The sequence below is a fragment of the Schistocerca piceifrons genome, chromosome 8 (genome assembly GCF_021461385.2).
Source record: "Schistocerca piceifrons isolate TAMUIC-IGC-003096 chromosome 8, iqSchPice1.1, whole genome shotgun sequence".
NCBI lineage: Eukaryota > Metazoa > Arthropoda > Insecta > Orthoptera > Acrididae > Schistocerca > Schistocerca piceifrons.
Genome location: NC_060145.1, coordinates 291,345,377 through 291,365,892, shown reverse-complemented (window position 1 = coordinate 291,365,892; position 20,516 = coordinate 291,345,377). Strand labels below are relative to the sequence as shown.

The following is a 20,516-nucleotide window of genomic DNA, read 5'->3' as shown; positions in this document are numbered from 1 at the left end:
TCTTGGACACCTTCATAAGTTGGAAGATTAAAGGGAAAATTGAAATGTGATGATGGAAACATAGGTTTGATGTGGGGCTGCAACTTTTGGAGTGAATGTCATTCATAGCCACCATCTTGAAATCCGCCATTTTGGATTCAAGTCATTTTTTTAAATGGGAAGGGGGCTGTATGATACATCAAATGACACTCGCTTGAGCTCTGGAATTAAGTGATGTAATTTGTTTTTATCTATCTTGTACAGTTTAGAGGTTATTAATGCTCAAAGTTGGGGAAATTATCTTCATAACGACTGCTACAACACATGTTCTACGTGTTGTACATCCCATGCAATGCACAACTGTAGTCGCTGCAACAACTCTGACTGTACACGGAGGAAAGTGTCTCCTGCAATTTAGTCACAGGCATGTTGTATATGTTCCTTGAGGTGTCTCAAATCACAGATGCTTTCAGCATACACTATCTGCTTAAGATGTCCCATAGATAAAAATCAAGGGACGTTAAGTCAGGGGATGTAGGCAACCACTCCATGGGACCATGGTGACCAATCCACTTCCCTGGCAGTTGTTCCTCCAACCATCCAAGGACACCAATGCCATAGTGTGGAGGGGCTCCATCATGCTGAAAATAAGATGGGAAAATGCCATCATCGTTCAGTGTGGAAGGGAACACAAGGCTCTGCAGCAGCATCAGATACTGTGGTGCAGTTAAGTGTTGTAAATGAAAAATGGCCCAATGATGCTGGTGTTCCATATGCCACACCACACCATCACCTTCGCTGGACTGTGTTCTCTAATTGGGGCAACCCAGTTCGGATTTACGTCACTCCAGTATCGACAATTACGTTGATTAACCTCCCCGTCAAAGTGAAATACGCCTCGTCACTCAACGGTATGCCCTAGGCAGATGAAGGATCCACTTCGTGTTGTTCAGTAGCCCATAGACAGAACTCCAACCGGCGATCAGGTTCATCCTCGTTAAGTCGATGTTGCATCTGCAGCTTGTAAGGATGCCACTTACACTTATTGGTGTGCAATATCCGGACAACAGAGGTTTGGCTTATTCCCCATGCTAGGGCCACACGACGGGTACTTCATTTAGGAATTTTCACAAATGACACAACAACCGTAGTTGTAGTTTGTGCATTGGTGGCAGTCCTTGGTCGCCCACTACATGTCCTATCATGAACAGAGCCTGTCTCCTGGAATTTGGTGATCACGTGAGCCACTGTGCTGTGCGATACCGGTTCTCTGTCTGTGTACCTTCTGTTGTAGTCAGCTGCTATTGTTCAGTAGCTGCCTTTTCCTGATATAAGGATGATTTCGATCTTCTGTTCATGTGTCAGACCCATTTTAGATCACCTGGAACAAAGAGAGACACGAGTTAGTATCAAGGTAACTTTGAACATTAATAACTTATAAACTGTACAAAATAGACAAAAACAAATTACACCACTCAATTTCAGAGCTCAAGCGAGTGTTATTTGATGTGTTATACACCCCCCCCGTCCCATTTAAAAGACTTGAATCCAAAATGGCGGATTTCAAGATGGCGGCGATGAATGACATTCGCCCCAAAAGTTGCGGCCCCACGTCAAACCTATGTTCCCATCATCACATTTCAATTTTCCCTTTAATCTTCCAATCTATGAAGGGGTCCAAGGACTTTTGACTTGCCCTGTGTGTGTGTGTGTGTGTGTGTGTGTGTGTGTGTGTGTGTGTGTGTGTGTACACACAAATGCAACTGAAACCACACTGCAAGCAGCAGTACCAGTACATGATTGGAGTGGCAACTGGGTGGGGGTAAGGAGGGGGGCAGTGTGGGGTGGAGGAGGGATAGTATGGAGAGGGTGGCGGACAGTAAAGGGCTGCAGGTTAGACGGAGGGCAGGGGAGAGTTGGGGGGCGGGGGGGTGGAAGTAGTGGAAAAGGAGAAAAGATTTAGTACAATGGTGGAATGAGTGCTGTGTAGTGCTGGAATGAGAACAGGGATGGGGCGGGATGGGTGAGGACAGTGACTAACAAAGGTTGAAGCCAGGAGGCTTACGGGAACATAGGATGTATTGCAGGGAAACTTCCCACCTGCGCAATTCGGGAAAGTTGGTGTTGGTAGGTGGGATCCACATGGCACAGGCTATGAAGCAATCATGGAAATGAGGGCTGTCATGTCTGGCAGCGTGTTCAGCAGCAAGCTGGTCCATTTATTTCTTGGCAATGGTTTGTCGGTGGCCAATCATGTGGACAGACAGCTTGTTTGTTGACATGTCCACATAGAATCCAGCACAGTGGTTTTAGCTTAGCTTGTAGATCACATGACTTGTTTCAAAGGTAGCCCTGCCTTTGATGGGATAGGTGATGTTCATGACCGGGCTGGAGTAGGTGGTGGTGGGAGGGTGTATGGGACAGGTCTTGTGTCTAGGTATACTACAGGGGTATGAGCCATTAGGTAAAGGGTTGGGAGCAGAGGTTGTGTAAAGATGGATGAGTATATTGTGTAGATTCGGTGGATGACAGAATACCACTGTGGGGGGGGGGAGGGGGGCGGGAAGGACAGTGGGCAGGACATTTCTCATTTCACGGCACAACGAGAAGTAGTCAAAACTATGGCGGAGAATGTAATTCAGTTGCTCCAGTCCTGGGTGGTACTGAGTTACGAGGGGGACGTTCCTCTGTGGCCGGACAGTGGAACTTTGGGTGGTGGTGTGAGACTAGAAAGATAAGGCATGGGAGATTGTTTTGTACAAGTTTGGGAGGATAATTACGGTCTGTGAAGGTTTCATTGAGACCCTCGGAATATTTCGAGAGGGACCACTCGTCACTGCAGATGCGACGACCATGGGTGGCTAGGCTGCATGGAAGGAACTTCTTGGTATGGAACAGGTGGCAGCTGTCGAATTGGAGGAATTGCTCATGGTTAGTAGGTTTGATATGGACGAAGGTACTGATGTAGCCATCTTTGAATTGGAGGTCAATATCGAGGAAGGTGACTTGTTGGGTTGAGTAGGATCAGGTGAAGCAAATGGGGGCGAAGTTGTTGAGGTTTTGGAGGAATGTGGGTATGGTGTCCTCACACTTGATCCAGATCACAAAGATGTCATCAGTGAATCTGAACCAGGTGAGGGGTTTAGGATTTTGGGTTTTTAGGAAGCATTCCTCTAGATGGCCCCTGAATAGGTTGGCATAGGATGGTGTCATGCAGGTACGCATAGCCAATACCAGATTTGTTTGTAGGTAATTCTTTCTTAGGATAAGTAATTGTGGGTGAGGATATAATTGGTCATGGCGACTAGGAAGGAGGTTGTTAGTTTGAAAACCGTCGAGCGTTGGGAAAGGTGGTGTTCAATAGTGGTAAAGCCATGGGCATTAGGAATGTTAGTGTAAAGGGAGGTGGCATCAATAATGACGAGCAGGGCACCGTGTGGTAAAGGGACGGTACCTATTATATAGGAGGGTAGGTTCCAGGTAATATGTTGAAGGTTTTGGTCTACAAGAGCAGAGATTCTCTCAGTGGGGGCACAGTAACTGGCCACAATGGGGCATCTGGGGTGGCTAGGTTTATGGGCTTTAGCAAGCATGTAGAAGATAGGAATGTGGGGAGTGGTGGGGGTGAGCACAGGGATGGACTCCGGGGAGAGGTTCTGGGATGGGCCTAAGGATTTGAGCAGCGACTGGAGATGCTGTTGGATTTCTGGAATGGGGTCACTGTGGCAAGGTTTGTAGGGGGAAGTATCTGACAGCTAGTGGAGTCCTTCTGCCAGGCAAACCTTTCGGTTCAAAACAACAGTGGTGGAGCCTTTGTCCACAGGTAGGATTATAAGGTCAGGATCAGTTTCTAGATGGTGGACTGTGGTTCTTTCTGCAGATGTAAGGTTAGTTTGCATGTTGAGGGGTTTGGGGAATGATGGTGAGGTGACATAGGTGAAGTTTGAGGTTAAGAAATTCTGGAAAGTTAACAGGGGATGATTTGTGGGCAGTGTGTGTGGACCACAGTTGGATGGAGGATTGAACTGAATTAGGCAGGGTTCAGTATTTGTCTTTGGTTGAGTCAGGTTGGTAGGATTGGCGGTGGAAAAAAATTTTCTATTGTAGGGACTGGGAGAAGGAGAGAAGATCTTTAACAGCTCCTGCATGATTGAATTTTGGAGTGGGGTAAAAGGTGAGCCCTTTGGAAAGGAGTGATATTTCTGTGAGCTAAGGATTCTGGAGGAAAGTTTAATCACTGTGTTACAGGTCTGCTTAGGTTCTGGATTTTGTGTGGTGGTGGGAGGGAGTTTTGGAGGGTGGGGTAAGTGTAGTAGGTCTGCGAGACAGGGTTTGTCAGCTATGAGGGGCCATGGAGAAGGTTTGGAGGTTGTTGTAGATGTGGTGGACAGTGGTACTCCCAAAGCGGGAGTGGGAAGTGAGCTGGATTTAGAGCTTTTGGAGGTGGCATTATGCATGTCACTCAAGTTCCTGCAGGGCAAGAATTTCAATGTGTGTTATGGTTTCCAGAAATTTGGGATTGCATAGAAGGAGAATTTTGCGGATGGGGAGAAGGTACAGTAAGGAGGTTTGGGCTTGGTTGATATGGTTTTGCAGTAGTATGTTGGTGAGGGCTAAGGATTGACGGAATCTCAACAGGTGGAGGTCACTGTGGAAGGAGGGGTGGCAACTAGAGGTGGGTAATTTGATGCTAAGACCGTTTGGGGGTATGCTATGAACCAAGAAACAATGCAGGAACAGTAGGTGGGACTGAGATCTGGCTAGGGATATGGAAACTTTTCTGTATTGATGCAGATGGAAGGAGCAAGGATCCATGGTGGTGGGAAAAATATGAAAAATCACATTAATAACATCGAATTACAACCGAAAAATTTCGCAAAAATACACACAAATACGTGTGTAAATTCACGAAAAGGAAACGAAAGGGGGAAACAAGAAGAAATCTGGAGTCGACAATAGCAAAAGGCAAAAACTCGCTAAAATGGGCAAGTAGTCCCAAGGATCAAAGTAAAGAGTAAATATAAGAAAATATGTACTACTGTGGGTAGTAGGTCTGAGGGTGGATAAGTGTGAAGAAGGGGGACGGCAGATGTGACTGGATGAGGTGGAATTATTGGGTGCGAACTGGGATAGACCAGAGAAAGAGTGAGGGGTGGGGAGGGGTTCATGGAATGAGATATAAGATGATGTGGCACTGGAAAGGTGCAGGAAATAGCACACGAAAATACGGGTGATTGATGCAGGGAGAGTGATCAGTTGGAAATATCAGTCCTTTCCCCCAAAGGCCTCACCTTTTGCTCCACTCCCAAATTCAGTCGTGCAAGACCTGTTAAAGACCTTCCATCCTTCTCCTGGTCCCTACAGTGGAAACACTTTTTCGCCTCCAACCCTATCAATCTGACTCAACCAAAGACCAATATATAACCCTGCCTAAATCAGTTCAATCATCAATCCAACTGCGATCCACCCGCACTGCCCCAAATCACCCCCTGTTAACTTTCCAGAATTTCTTAACCTCGCCTCGGCATCATTCTAAGTCCATCATCTAAAAACTGATCCCGACCTGCGAACAAATGCTCCACTACTGTTGTTTTGAACCACAGGGATTACCTGGCAGAAGGACTCTGCCAGCTGTCAGATACTTCCACCTACAAACCTTGCCACAGTGACCCCATTCCAGAAATCCAACAGGATCTCCAGTCGCTACTTAAATCCTTAAAGTCCATCCCTGGAGTCCATTTCTCTACTTAATCCTACCACTCCCTGCACTCCAAATTTCTACATGTTTCCATAAGTTCATAAACCTAACCATCCCAGATGCCCCGTGGCCAGTTACTGTGCCCCCCACTGAGAGAATCCCCGCTCTCATAGACAAGCACCTTAAACCTATTACTCGGAACCTACCCTCCTATATAAAAGATACCAACCATTTCCTCCACCAATTGTCCACAGTGCCCATCCTTTTACCACATGGTGCCCTGCCCATCACTACTGATGGCACCACCCTGTGCACTAACATCTGTAATGCCCATGGCCTTACTGCTATTGAACACTACCTTTTCCAATGCCTGACTGATTCCAATCCAACAACCTTCATCCTAGTCACCATGACTGACTATATCCTCACCCACAATTACTTCTCCTTCGAAGGCATTACCTGCAAACAAATCTGAGGTATTGCTTTGGGCACCCGCATGGCACCATCCTATGCGAACCTATCATGGACCATCTAGAGGAATCCTTCCTAAAAACCCAAAATCCTAAACCCTCACCTGGTACAGATTCATTGATGACATCTTTTTGATCTGGATCAAGGGTGAGGACACCCTATTCACAATCCTCCAGAACCTCAACAACTTGTCCCCATTCGCTTTACCTGGTCCTACTCAACCCAAGAAGTCACCTTCCTAGATGTTGACCTCCACCTCAAAGATCACTGCATCAGTACCTCCATCCATATCAGACCTACTAACCTCGACCAATAACTCCAATTCGACAGCTGCCACCCATTCCATACCAAGAAGTCCCTTTCATACATCCTAGCCACCCTTGGTCGTCGCAACTGCAGTGACAAGTGGTCCTTTCTGAAATATACCAAGTGTCTGACTGAAGTCTTCACGGACAGTAATTATCCTCCCAATCTTGTACAAAAACGAATCTCCTGTGCCTTATCTTTCCAGTCTCCCGTCACCTCCCAAAGTCCCATCATCTGGCCACAGAGGAGCATTTCTGTCATAACGCAGTACCACCCAGGACTGGAGCAACTGAATTAAATTCTCTGTCAGGTTTTGACTACCTCTCGTCGTGCCCTGAAATGAGAAATGCCCTGCCCACTATCCTTCCCACCCCTCCCACAGTGGTATTCTGCTGTGCACCAAACATACACAATAGACTTAGATGCAATACGTATCCCATGCACCCTGCTATCACCACCTACTCCAGTCTGGCCATGAACATCACCTATCCCATCAAAGGCAGGGCTATCTGTGAAACCAGTCATGTGATCTACAAGCTAAGCTACAACCACTGTGGTGCATTCTATGTGGGCATGACAACCAACATGCTGTCTGTCTGCATGAATGGCCACTGACAAACCACAACCAAGAAACAAATGGCCCTGTCTGTTGCTGAACTTGCTGCCAAACACGACATCCTTCATTTCAATGTTGCTTCACAGTCTGTGCCATATGGATCCTTCCCGCCAACACCAGCTTTTCTGAATTTTGCAGGTGAGAACTTGCCCTGCAATACACCCTATGTTCTCGTAATCCTCGTGGCCTCAATCTTTGTTAGTCACTGTCCTCATCCATCCAGCCCCATCCCTGTTCCCATGCCAGCACTACACAGCCGGCATTCCACCACAACACCTAGTCTTTTTATCTATCTCCTTTTCTGCCACTTTCCCCCTGCCCCCCCCTCCCCACCTCTCACCTGCCCTCTGTGTAACCTGCAGCACTTCACTGTATGCCACCCCCACCATACTATTCCTCCCCCTCCCCACCCCGCCTTCTCCTTACCCCCACCCAATCGCCACTTCCACCATGCACTGGTGCTGCTGCTTGCAGGTGCTGCTGCTCGCAGAGTGGTTTCAGTTGCCTGAGACTGCAGTCTGTGTGTGTGTGTGTGTGTGTGTGTGTGTGTGTGTGTGTGTGTGTGAATTGTTGTTGAAGGCCTTAATGGCAAAAAGCTTTTTGTTGTGCCTATCTGTGACTCGGCATATCCACTGTATGGTGAGTAGCAACTTTCCTTTTCATAATATCATTCCATTCCATTTTGGATTTTCCATAGTTGGAAACTGATTACTGTAGACAGTAGTATGTTCCAACTAGTAAGGCTTTTTGTTATGCAACTGAGCTCTGTTGCAATTTTATCCTCATTTTTCTGTGTTAACTATCTATATTTGGTGCAGAAATTAATACTCATATTCTAGACCACCACCTGTCGGAAAGTGATAGTGCTTGTGCATTAGAAGTTAATATGTGATCTAATGAAGTACCTAAAGATAGTTATCTTGTAGAAATATGTGTAGGAAGCTACCATATACTAACATAAGAACAGTGGAGATTTTGAAATCTTCAGCATAGACAAAAGTAGTCATAATTTCACTAATATATCAAAGTTTGTACAGTTAAATCTTTGTATTAGTTTTCCAGATGTGATGATGCCAGCATACTCCAGATCCATGATGTTCTGCATTTTCTTCATCTCATACCTATGCATAGTGCTCTATGTGTTGATGAATTTGGTTAGTATGCCATTTGTTGTGATACATACATCCATAATTATCTTGCCCGATTCTCTTTTGGAATGAACACCATTTATTCTCACTTATCTTTAATTCAAAAGATTGTGTGTGTGTGTGTGTGTGTGTGTGTGTGTTTCTGTTTTAAGGCTTCTTTTCAGATAGGCCCACAGCATGCATTAGGTCAATGAGTAAAATATTCAGTATTTTCCTGTTTTATGCAGCACAATGATTTTATTAGCTTGTTATTTACATATGGTGAGTCTCATTTTGTCAGTTTGCAGTTTTCAGTTAATCGTATTTATTTTGCATAATATTGTGTCATGGAGTGCCTGGTGAGGTTGTTTCTCAGTTTCTGTGCTGTTGAGGCTTGTCAGAGCCTTCTGTATTGTGTGCACTTTTTTATTTGCACTTACGTTTGTTTGACAGCTCAGTCCACTCCACTCCAGTGTACATGTATCAGTGGAATGGACCGTACTGTCAAACGAGAATAAGTGAAAATGAACATGAGCACACAATATATTAAGTTCTGACAAGCCTCAGCAGCATGGAAACTGAGGAACAATGTCAAAAGACACTCTAAGAACTAAGTTGCACCACGCAAAAACAATTACTTGAAAACAACAAACTGCTGGAATGACACTTGTATGTAAATAAAGTGCTAATAAAATCATTGTGCAGTAGAAAACAGAAAAATATTTAATATGTTTTTGTTAAAGCATGAGTGTTTAGCACACATTTTGCAGGCCCTTTCTTTTCATACATTGTGGACAATTTACTGTGCAACTCTGGTTACTATAAATGTTTCCACTGAGCTTAAATACACTGTACACCATTACAAAGAGGAGATACATTCTTTATTCTTTTGTTGAATTTTTTTGGCATGCAAATGAGAATAAGTTAAAGCTAAATTTAACAAGTTTAAAGAATTTGTGTATTTCACTCTTTATTGATGAATTATAATGTCCAATGACTTGATCCTTTTTGTTATGTAGCCTGTTTTGACTTTTATCTTTCGTGATAAGTCATTGAAATTAGTATGGCAATTGGAGTTAATGTTATGTAATAAGCTCCTTACTTCTAAATAAAGACACATGTTCAATGCCATACACAGATGCTTGCTGTGGTTTACGAAACATTTACTCGTGTTGAACGGGAGAAGTTCCGCAAGTTGCTGTTACACAAGCGCAAGGCTTGCCAGCATGCATTCCGCCTGCTGGTCGCTAAGCAGAACCCTCATCGCATGAGATTCAGACAATTTGAGGGACTCATGCGCTACTACGCTCCCAAAAAGAGTGAGAAATTACTCCATTTTAGGTCTTTCTGTAATTCTGCTGCACGTGCAAGATGCATGAGTGTGTTATCCCTAATGCTTTTGCCACCATTTGTTGTAACATTTCTGTGTATTGCTGTAGTTTGGGAAAACATTTAAAGCACTGCTTTGGGGTGCTAAAGGCAACATGTTAAGAAATCTAATGCACTTGTACATTAACTTAACAGCATGCTAACAAAAATACATTTGTAATCGTACATATAGTTCTTCATGTTCCTTTGCTCTGGGCTTTCATAATTTTCTTTGTTATTTTTCACTGTGTGCACTTACTTCCTGCTTTTCCAAACCCCACAGAGGCTTTGCCATGCAGGTAACATAACTGGCATCTTTGAGAAAAAGATGAGGTGGTGTATGATGGAGAATAGTTTGATCGTAATTTGGCAAAATAAAATATGGGCACTAACAAGTGGACGTTTTAAGTTGTTCTGCAAGCCTTGCTTGTATGGCTTTGAAAGTAGTGTTCACCAAAATAGCTAATTTGAAGGCAAGTCAAAAGACACAGCCATAATTGAAAGCCTTGCACCAAGCTGTTGAGCCATACAGAATTATTATTATTATTATTATTATTACTGTTGTTTGTGAATGACGACGTTCTTTTTCATGTGTTAGTACACATTACATAATAATGTTTAAGTCAAACATGAATGTGATCTGCAGTGTACTTTTGTTTGAAAGACCATTTTAAAGTAGTTAGATTATAATTTGTTCAGATGGATAAACTGGTGTACTGTGTGTACATTCATAAAATTGTTTGTTTCGGCTGGTTTATTGCCTATAGAAATTCATCAGAAGTTGTTGAAGGTTTATGATGTAGCTACCCCTTTTATTTTCAATAGTTAAAAGAATGGATTGATGGCTTCAAAAGTTGACCATACTTCTCATGAAATGATACATATGAAACACATCACAAAACTCTTATGAAAACATGGATAAACTGCTCAATAAGGTGGTGGGTGATTCACAGTTAAAACTCTATGAGCTAACTGACATCATAAGTGTTTCACAAAAAAAGAATATGGTACATTTTATGTGGTTAATTAGTTCTGTACAGAATGTATATCAAGTGCAAATGCAAAAACTAAGTTCACAGCAACATTTGGGCCATTGTCAAAATAATTCATTTTATTTTGTATACCAGTTTATTACTGTAGATGAAATATGAATCCACCACTTCATGTCGAAAATGTAACGGCAATCAAAGCAATGGGTAGAAACAAATGGTCCTCCACTTCAGAAGGTTGAGTTAGTATCATTGGCTGGAAAGCTTATGCCATTTATTTGTGAGATGCAACAGGAATTCTTTTTATTGATTACTTTGTCTAGGATAAAATAATAACCGGAAAGTACTATATACGTCTTGTGGATGAACTGGATGAAAAGAAATATGCAAGAAGCATCTAGGATTACTGTGCAACAGGGAAAACATAGTTTTCAGGAAAATGCTTTTGGTCACTAAAGTGCTTTGTTAATGAGAGTACTAAGAGATTTGGAAAATGAAGTTTTGTTATATCCACTATGTTTGCCTGATGTGCCTTCGACTGACTTCCTTAGTTTTTACATCTAAAGAAATTTGTATTTGGAAAATGTTTTGATTCCCATTAAAAGGGTTATGGCTGCTGTAGACAGATATTTCACTATACTAGAGAATCGCATTTCAGGCATGGAATACACTTATTGTAAAAATGCTCTGATCTAAAAATGGGTCTGTATTTAAAAATGTGTTTTATACCTGAAACACTGTGTCTTCCACCACCAGATTGAGAAATTTTCACCTTGCCATCTTCCACGAGCTCCAGTCCCTGCTCAGCTAACACTTTTAATATTTATAAGAAGACTATTTGGCCAGAGTAGAGGAGATATAAAATACATGTCCGTCATAGAAATAAAAAATAAAAAAATTGCAACTGTAATTCAAATTTAAGTGTTTAGAAGTGTTTCATGGATGATAAGCACTATAGACAAGAAAAGAGGCTTCTGAAATGTGGTGCTAAAGAAGAATGCCATATATTAGATGGATGGATTGAATAACGAGTAGTAGGCACTGAATCAGATTGGAAAGAAAAACTGCATTGTAGCACGACTTGATAGGATACATCCTGAGGCTTCAAAGTATAATCAGTTTGGTAATGGAGGGAAGTGCAGCATAAATTTTTTAGAGGGAGATCAAGACTCAACTATTGTAAAAAAATGTTCATGCAGATGTAGGTCGCAGTAATTAAGCGGAGATGATGAGGCTTGGGCAGATCGATCAGCATGGAGTGGAGTGCTGTATCAAACCAGTCTTTAGACTGAAGACCACAACAACAATGTTCATTAGAGGGAATGCTTACCTGTAAAACTTAATTCCAGTGCAACCGTTGATCTTTATTCTACAATTGCCATTGCCGACTTTCGCCCATAAAAACAGGTACTCATCAGCATTTAACTTCTTCTTCCTTCTCGTAGTCAAAACAAACGGCATGCTTGGAACAAGGGTACCATAAGGCTGTTTAGCCAAGAGTCCTGTACTCTCAGCTATACTCCATGTCTTCCAAGCCAAAATGTTAGCATCTGGAAATGCTTCAAGGCCACCATAATCTGCTTGATTGCCCCATACAACAGCAAGTGTCAACCAGGTACTACCTCCAAACACTGCTTGTACATCACAGGTAAAGCCCAGATGGAGTCCACAAAAAACATTTGGACCTCCAATGAATTGCTGTTTATTAAACTGCCCAGCCAAGTCAATATCAATCGCCTTCAAACTGCGATACACAGGTACACTGTGCCGCCAGAGACGACGGTAACCACATCGCAGAGGCATTGCTGTGGCACGTTAACACATTGCCATTGCCGACTTTCGCCCATAAAAAGAGTTACTCATCAGCATTTGACTTCTTCCTTCTCGTAGTCAAAACAAATGGCATGCTTGGAACAAGAGTACCATAAGGCTGTTTAGCCAACAGTCCTGTAGTCTCAGCAATACTCCATGTCTTCTAAGCCAAACTTGTGTTAACGTGCCACAGCAATGCCTCTGCAACGCGGTTACCGTCGTCGCTGGCGGCGCAGTGTACCTGTGTATCGCAGTTTGAAGGCGATTGATATTGACTTGGCTGGGCAGTTTAATAAACAGCAATTCATTGGAGGTCCAAATGTTTTTCGTGGACTGCATCTGAACTTTACCTGTGATGTACAAGCAGTGTTTGGAGGTAGTACGTGGCTCACACTTGCTGTTGTATGGGGCAATCAAGCAGATTATGGTGGCCTTGAAGCATTTCCAGATGCTAACATTTTGGCTTGGAAGACATGGAGTATTGCTGAGACTACAGGACTGTTGGCTAAACAGCCTTATGGTACTCTTGTTCCAAGCATGCCATTTGTTTTGAATACGACTTGGGGGTTCTATGTCTACACAGTACGAAAAAAAAAAAACCTTGCATTTTGGGGGTTCTTTGTCTGTACAGTATGAAGAAGAAATCCTTAGGCATTTTGAAAAGTGGTAGGAGCAGTGACATATTAAATTGTTCAGTTGGTTTACGAAGACGTAACCATGTAGCTCGTAGTAGACCATTGGCTGAGAAAAGCACACAGTTCTAATATCAATAAGGTTATAATGCATATGAATATTAGCATATACCAATTAGGGAACTTAATTCTGTTGATTATATTTTTATGTGGCATCTGCAGGTACAACAGGGCATAGATGAAACTTCCTGGCAGATTAAAAATGTGTGCCAGAGCGAGACTCGAACTCGGGACCTTTGCCTTTCTGTGGGGTTTGGAAGGTAGGAGAGGAGATACTGGCAGAATTGAAGCTGTGAGGATGGCTCGTAAGTTGTGCTTGGGTAGCTCAAATGGTAGAGCACTTGCCCGCAAAAGGGAAAGGTCCCGTGTTCGAGTGTCGGTCCGCCACACAGTTTTAATCTTCCAGGAAGTTTTATATCAGCACACACTCCGCTGCAGAGTGAAAATCTCATTCAGTGGCATAGATATTTACACTGGAAAAGTTTCCTCTACAAAATATTCATTTATAACCATATGTTACAATATGTAAACATAGTCACAATCTATAGTGTCATGTCTAACTGTTGATGGTATAATATATACTGCCTCTAATAACGTTTTTCTCCATTTGTGAGTAGAGTTAATTTTTGCCTTATGACATTTCCTGTTAATACCAGAAAATCCATCCCATTTCTGTTATTCACTTTCAAGCATTATATTACAATACTGACATAAGGATCACTGTCACAACTGCTGTTGCCTCCGCTGCTGTTATCTCCACCATTGACATAGTGGAGAGATGCAATATGTACACATTTGTTTGGGCTACCTAAATGCGAGTCAAATATATGAGCATGTAGCTTGTAGCTTGCTGTATGGCAGTTGTTATACTGCTCTCTTGCCATTGTAAACTGTAAATCAAAAGTAATTTTAATATATTGTAATTGCTTGTCATAGTTAATCATGTTGGTTGCCATGTACCTACAGAGGTGACTTTTTGAGGTTATTTTTAGTTGTAATTTGTAGTAATTACAGCCCATCTTTGGTGCCTCTAAGCCAGTACATCATTGTTTTAGGTCTTGTTTTTAAAATGTCTGATATCTTTGTTGTGAGGCTGGCATCTTCTGTTCAGTTGAGGTGACTTGACACCTTGTTACTTTTATTTGACAATTTTTGTGCTATTCTTAATTTTACTGTAGATATTTTTAAATATTTTATAGTGGCTAACATTGGAATCGAAGTGAGAACATAAGTGGCACTGTTGATGGTAATCTGCCCATTGGATAGTGACATTCACTTCAGTGTGGTCCACTTTGATCTGTATGATAAGAGTAGCCAGTGTGTTAGCACCAACTCCTCTCTCTCTCTCTCTCTCTCTCTCTCTCTCTCTGTGTGTGTGTGTGTGTGTGTGTGTGTGTGTGTGTGTGTGTGTGTGTGTGGGCGCGCGCGTATAAGATTAATACTGTTTGTAATTATTATATAATTAATTTATTAAACTTGGTTTATAACTCAAACATATTAAATATTTAGTTAATAAGTAAATGGTATCACAAATCGTATGGAGTGCAAAGATTCATATGAATAAAAATAGCCTGTGGTGGTATAAGGTAAGCATTGAGCAGTATAGAGACATGTAAACAACAAGAATTAGAACCTCATATCCCAGCTTTTTGTAACACACACACACACACACACACACACACACACACACACACACACACAAGTGTCAAATTTGCTGTGGAATGGGATGTTCACAGCTAACCAACTTTGTGTTTTCCTCTCAGCCCCACACTCTCACCGTTCTATTCTTTGTTTGTGTATTTTTTTCACTGCATGCCTGGTATTACTTGTGCTTTATATCAAATTATGCACCAAACATTAAAGTACTGGATGACTTTTGGCATATTTGTTGTAAATAAAGTGGAGAAAGAATAAGAATTTAGTAGAAGGTTACTGTAAGCAGAATGCCCAGTTGTACATATCTGTATGATCTGATTGATGTGAAGCTCTTGTTTTACTATTGAATGAAATGGTGATTTGAAATGCAGAGAGGTGAGGCTATAATATGTGTAAGTAATTATATATATATATATAATAGAGGGAAACATTCCACGTGGGAAAAATATATCTAAAAAGAAAGATGATGAAACTTACCAAACAAAAGCGCTGGCAGGTCGATAGATACACAAACAAACACAAACATACACACAAAATTCTAGCTTTCGCAACCAATGGTTGCCTCGTCAGGAAAGAGGGAAGGAGAAGGAAAGACAAAAGGATATGGGTTTTAAGGGAGAGGGTAAGGAGTCATTCCAATCCCGGGAGCGGAAAGACTTACCTTAGGGGGAAAAAAGGACAGGTATACACTCTCACACACACACATATCCATCCACACATACACAGACACAAGCAGACATTTGTAAAGGCAAAGAGTTTCACGAGGCTGAAATGAAAATGAGAATAAATATGAAAAAATATATGGGGAGAGATAAAGGTAAAATTAGAAAGCAAATGGAGATCTGGTGTGAAAAAAGGCGAAAAAGGGTTGGTTAGGGCTGGGCTATGTTGATCCTGTGGTGAACTTGTGTAGGTAGATAATGATGTGCATAAAGGTTAGCTGGTTGTGTTGCCGCCAAAACACGTTAAAGGGTGGAGAAATTCGGGAAAATTTCGAAAAAACTACGTGAGGATGTATTAAAAGGAGTGGTTTGGTGGTGACAGATTATGGAAATGAAGCTAACAATTGTTTGATGAAGAAATAATGACGTTAAAACCTGTGGGAAGCGGCTAAAAATGATCGGTGATGTGAGAAAAACGGAAATGGAAATAAAGCAAAAGTTATTAAAACTGCCGAAAGGGTTGTTTAATAGCTGAAAGGAACTGTTTGTGGACTGGAACCGGTGGATTTTATAGCAGCAAAGCGGAAAAAAAAAAAAAAATTTTTTTTGGTTATGGTTTGGAAGTGATTTACGTATTATTACGTATTATTGAGTGTATATCGACGGGATAAAATTGTATACTGGATTACGGTAAAAAAGGAGAAGGTGAATAGAAAGTGAAACTGCTGGCAAAAACAGAAGGAGGAAATAAGACGACAGAAAAGACTTCGAAATGTAACAGTGACAATAACAATAACGATAACAATAACAAACGTGATTGTTGGCTTCAAATTAATGATATGAATATAATAGAGGGAAACATTCCACGTGGGAAAAATATATCTAAAAAGAAAGATGATGAAACTTACCAAACAAAAGCGCTGGCAGGTCGATAGATACACAAACAAACACAAACATACACACAAAATTCTAGCTTTCGCAACCAATGGTTGCCTCGTCAGGAAAGAGGGAAGGAGAAGGAAAGACAAAAGGATATGGGTTTTAAGGGAGAGGGTAAGGAGTCATTCCAATCCCGGGAGCGGAAAGACTTACCTTAGGGGGAAAAAAGGACAGGTATACACTCGCACACACACACATATCCATCCACACATACACAGACACAAGCAGCCATTTGTAAAGGCAAAGAGTTTGCCTTTACAAATGTCTGCTTGTGTCTGTGTATGTGTGGATGGATATGTGTGTGTGTGCGAGTGTATACCTGTCCTTTTTTCCCCCTAAGGTAAGTCTTTCCGCTCCCGGGATTGGAATGACTCCTTACCCTCTCCCTTAAAACCCATATCCTTTTGTCTTTCCTTCTCCTTCCCTCTTTCCTGACGAGGCAACCATTGGTTGCGAAAGCTAGAATTTTGTGTGTATGTTTGTGTTTGTTTGTGTATCTATCGACCTGCCAGCGCTTTAATTTTATATATATATATATATATATATATATATATATATATTGAAGTGTACTTATTACATAAATGCATGCTGGCATTTGTTTCATAACTGAAAGAGTGAGATGAAGGTGGTCCCACACAAGAATTTAATAGTTCATTTCTTATCCATATTTTGCAGTCTTTTCAGTTCAAGCTGAAGATGTCATGCCCATTCTGTTTCAGTGAATATTTTTTAGTTTCAATGTAAAATACTGTATTAGAGGAAACTTAATTTTTTCTTCTCCAGAGTGCACTGAATTTTTGTTGCATTGTAACATTTTTCACAATTTTATACATTTTCTCTTGAATTGCATTGTTTGTTTCCCAGTTCTTCATTTTCTTTCAAATTATTTTGCTTACAAAAGAAACTTGTTGCTGTATTGAACTGTTCTTATATCTGTTCTAAATAACTAAATTCGCTTTGCATAGAGAAGGGTACTTATTTCTGCTCAGATTCAAAGGTATAAGGCTTGTATGTGAATACACATTTCTTTCCATATGATCAATAATTAGGATGTTGAATGGTTTGTATTTTATGTATCTATGAAAATCTTTTAATTGTTTCAGCGGTTCGAGATGTAGTTCTCATGTTTAAGTACCTGAACTCCTCAGGGAGTGGCACACTGTCTCTAGAAGAGTTCTACTCAGTGTATGATGCTGTTCTATTGTGTTGGGAGCCACAATTTTCGCAGGCTCCTTGGTTTCACACAAGCTGGGCACCGTTACAGAACTTATGTCAACTCATACACGACTTAGTTCTGTGGAAATATTTTGAACATATTATCTGTGAGTTTTATTTAACAGATCTGTACTCATATTTCTTTGCTCTTGGTAATGTATAGAAAATAGCTTTGCCATCTTTTGTGTAAAATGATATTGTTTGTTCACCTTTTGTTGCAAATTACATTTATAGTTTGCTCCTTGCTTTGATTAGGCAGTATAATAGTGTACATGTTACAGTTTGAGTAGATTAGTACTAGCTATATTTGTTACTAGTATACTTTATAGAACTAGGCAACAGTGGTTGCTTCTGACTTTTATTGTGTAACTTGACTCGTTCCACATTCCTGAGGGCTCTCCTTCATGACAGGAGTTATGGAAGATGCATTGCTGCCTTTTTTGGGATTCCGTACCTCAGTTGGTTAAAAATGAAACCCTTGTAGAATAACTTAGTTGTTCATCTGTCTACTGACTGTGAATATCCCCTTTGCTCAGGAATGGGTGGATGTATCAAGCTCAAACTTATGTTGGCTACTAAGGTCTACAGTTTCTTTGTGGTGTAAAAAAGTTTAAGCTTCTAAGTCAATGCAATCAAAAGATACAGCCATATTTTGATATGATAAAGCCACTCATCAAAGCCTATGGAACAATGGTCGTCAAACTGCAGCCCATGGGCCGCATGTGGCCTGACTCGAGCATTCATGCGGCCAGTGGTTCTCAGCCATATTTTACAATGTTATGCATCTAGCAACTAAAAGCCCTATCCGTAAACATCATTTAATGTTAAGAGCTTCTTAAGAGTGTAGATTTCCTGCTCAGTAATGAACAAAAATAAGTACAGAGATAGTAATATTTTAAGATGCGCTTAGTTTAAACTGTTGTTAATGAATTTGGCCTTGAGCAACATAGACTGCTTACCTCGGGGGCAGAGGGGTAAAGCAGCACGGCCACTGAGGGGTTAGAGGATGTGAGAGGGGGAAGTTTACTCATTTGTCTTCCAACGTTCACAACTCATGTATGTATGTGTACCAATCATGATTTATCATTTCTTATTTTGTTACCAGTAGGGTTTCTATAGTATGCTACCACTGTCCTATTTTCATCTTGTTTACTTATTTTCGTAGACTCGGACTGTAACTCTTGTTTTATGTCGAATCAGTCATTTGTTAATCCTGTATTACATCATACCAGGGCACGACTTAAAATAATGTCTACCATGAACTGTCAAAACAAACTGTGTTGAGATGGCTGTATAGGCACATTCCGAAAGCCAGAAAATATAAAAAAAGGAATCCTTATGAGCTTGTGTGTCTTCTACCGATCAGCTGCTATGATATTAATTTCAAAGTGAAGTAACATGAATCATGGAGGTGCATTGTACAGATGGTCATCTTCAAATGTGTTACATATATTAATAAGGAATATGAAATTAAATTAACACTGTTATAATATTAGGTTGGTGCATAAGTTTTTAGCATTTTTGTTTTGCGTGTTTATATTCCAGTTGTTATGAATATGTTTATTGATCACAATTTTTCACTTGTAGTTCACTGTTACTATTCAAGTTTCCATAATGACATTTTGTCATTTGAAGATAGTGAGTTGAGCCATAGGTGCTAGAAAAAGGAGTACCAAATAGAGAAATCTGAACATCTCTCACATACTCTAGTATTTGAGTTCAGCTGAGTGTTGTCACCAGATGAGGCAGCTAGAAATATTTGTTCCATGTATGGGGATAATTCCATTAGACACAGCACAGCAAGAAAATGGTTTTCTCATTTTAAGGGGGACCATTTTGACATTAGTGACTCTTCACATTCAGGAAGACCTTCAGGGTTTGATGAAGACCGTTTATACACATTAATACACAATGACCCAAATCATTGTACTAGAGAACTGGCAAATGTGATGAGCTGTGATTGTTCCACCACCGTGTGACATTTGCATGTGATGTGGAAGGTCCAAAAATAAGATGTATGTATACCATACGCTCTAAACCAAAAACACAAAAATTAGTGGGTGGCAATACGTGCATCTCTGCCTGGTCATCTTTAGGTGGCTCATGAACAGCACTGACTATTTCTATCCTGTATCATTACTGGTGACAATAAATGATGACTTTATGTTAACATAAGGAAAAGAAAGGAATGACTGGCCCCAAGAAAAGCAGCAACTCCCCATAAAAAGAAATGTGCACATCCACAAAAGATAATTTTATGCATCTGATGGAACAGCAATGGTTTGGTGAACTACGAATTGCTTCCCTGAAGTGTTATAATCAATGCTGACATTTATTGTAAACTGTTGAGATGTCTTGCAGGCACAATTTAAGAACAGTAACCAGGAAGACTGCGTGAAGTCATGCTATTCCATATAATGCCCACCCACATTCTGCTAGACTGACAGCAAAAGCTATACCGTTCTTTGGTTGGGAAGTCATTCTTCACCCACCTTTTCCACTTGATCTTATGCCCTCAGAGTTTCAACTTTTCTGCTCTCTGTTGAACAGCCTCTAAGGAAGCTATTTTCCAGATAAAAAAGCACTCCAAACAAAGCTGTGGTTTCTTTGCCTCGAAGCCACATGATTCCTAAAATTGTGGAATCAAAAAGTTAACCCCAGCAGCGGCAAACTGTTTTAAATAGTGAAGAAGAATGTACTATTGATGACTAAAGTATCTGTTATGTGTATCTGTTCTGTTTATTAAACTTACTGAAAAACAGCACAAATGCATGCACCAGCCAAATAGAAAGCAATCATTAGTAGAAAAATAACATTCAAAACATTTGTGATCATGTGTCATATTGCATAATGCATTTATATATAAATGCAGTTACTGCTACTAATTAATCACTTATTTATTCATGCATATAGACAACACAAGAAAACTTCACCATGAAATTAATGTCACAACTGTGGGCTCACTGAATGTGGCAGCAGTCTGAAA

General features: G+C 40.9%; 1 protein-coding gene across 1 annotated transcript in view; it reads left to right on the top strand.

Annotated features, from left to right (window-relative positions):
• Positions 1-20,516, top strand: part of LOC124711705 (two pore channel protein 1-like) — a 66,358-nt gene that overhangs the window by 10,669 nt on the left and 35,173 nt on the right. Inside the window, exons 6-8 of the mRNA XM_047241907.1 lie at positions 8,125-8,224; positions 9,336-9,516; positions 17,419-17,637. Coding sequence (XP_047097863.1) covers positions 8,125-8,224; positions 9,336-9,516; positions 17,419-17,637 — 500 coding nt within the window. The remainder of the gene's footprint in view (positions 1-8,124; positions 8,225-9,335; positions 9,517-17,418; positions 17,638-20,516) is intronic.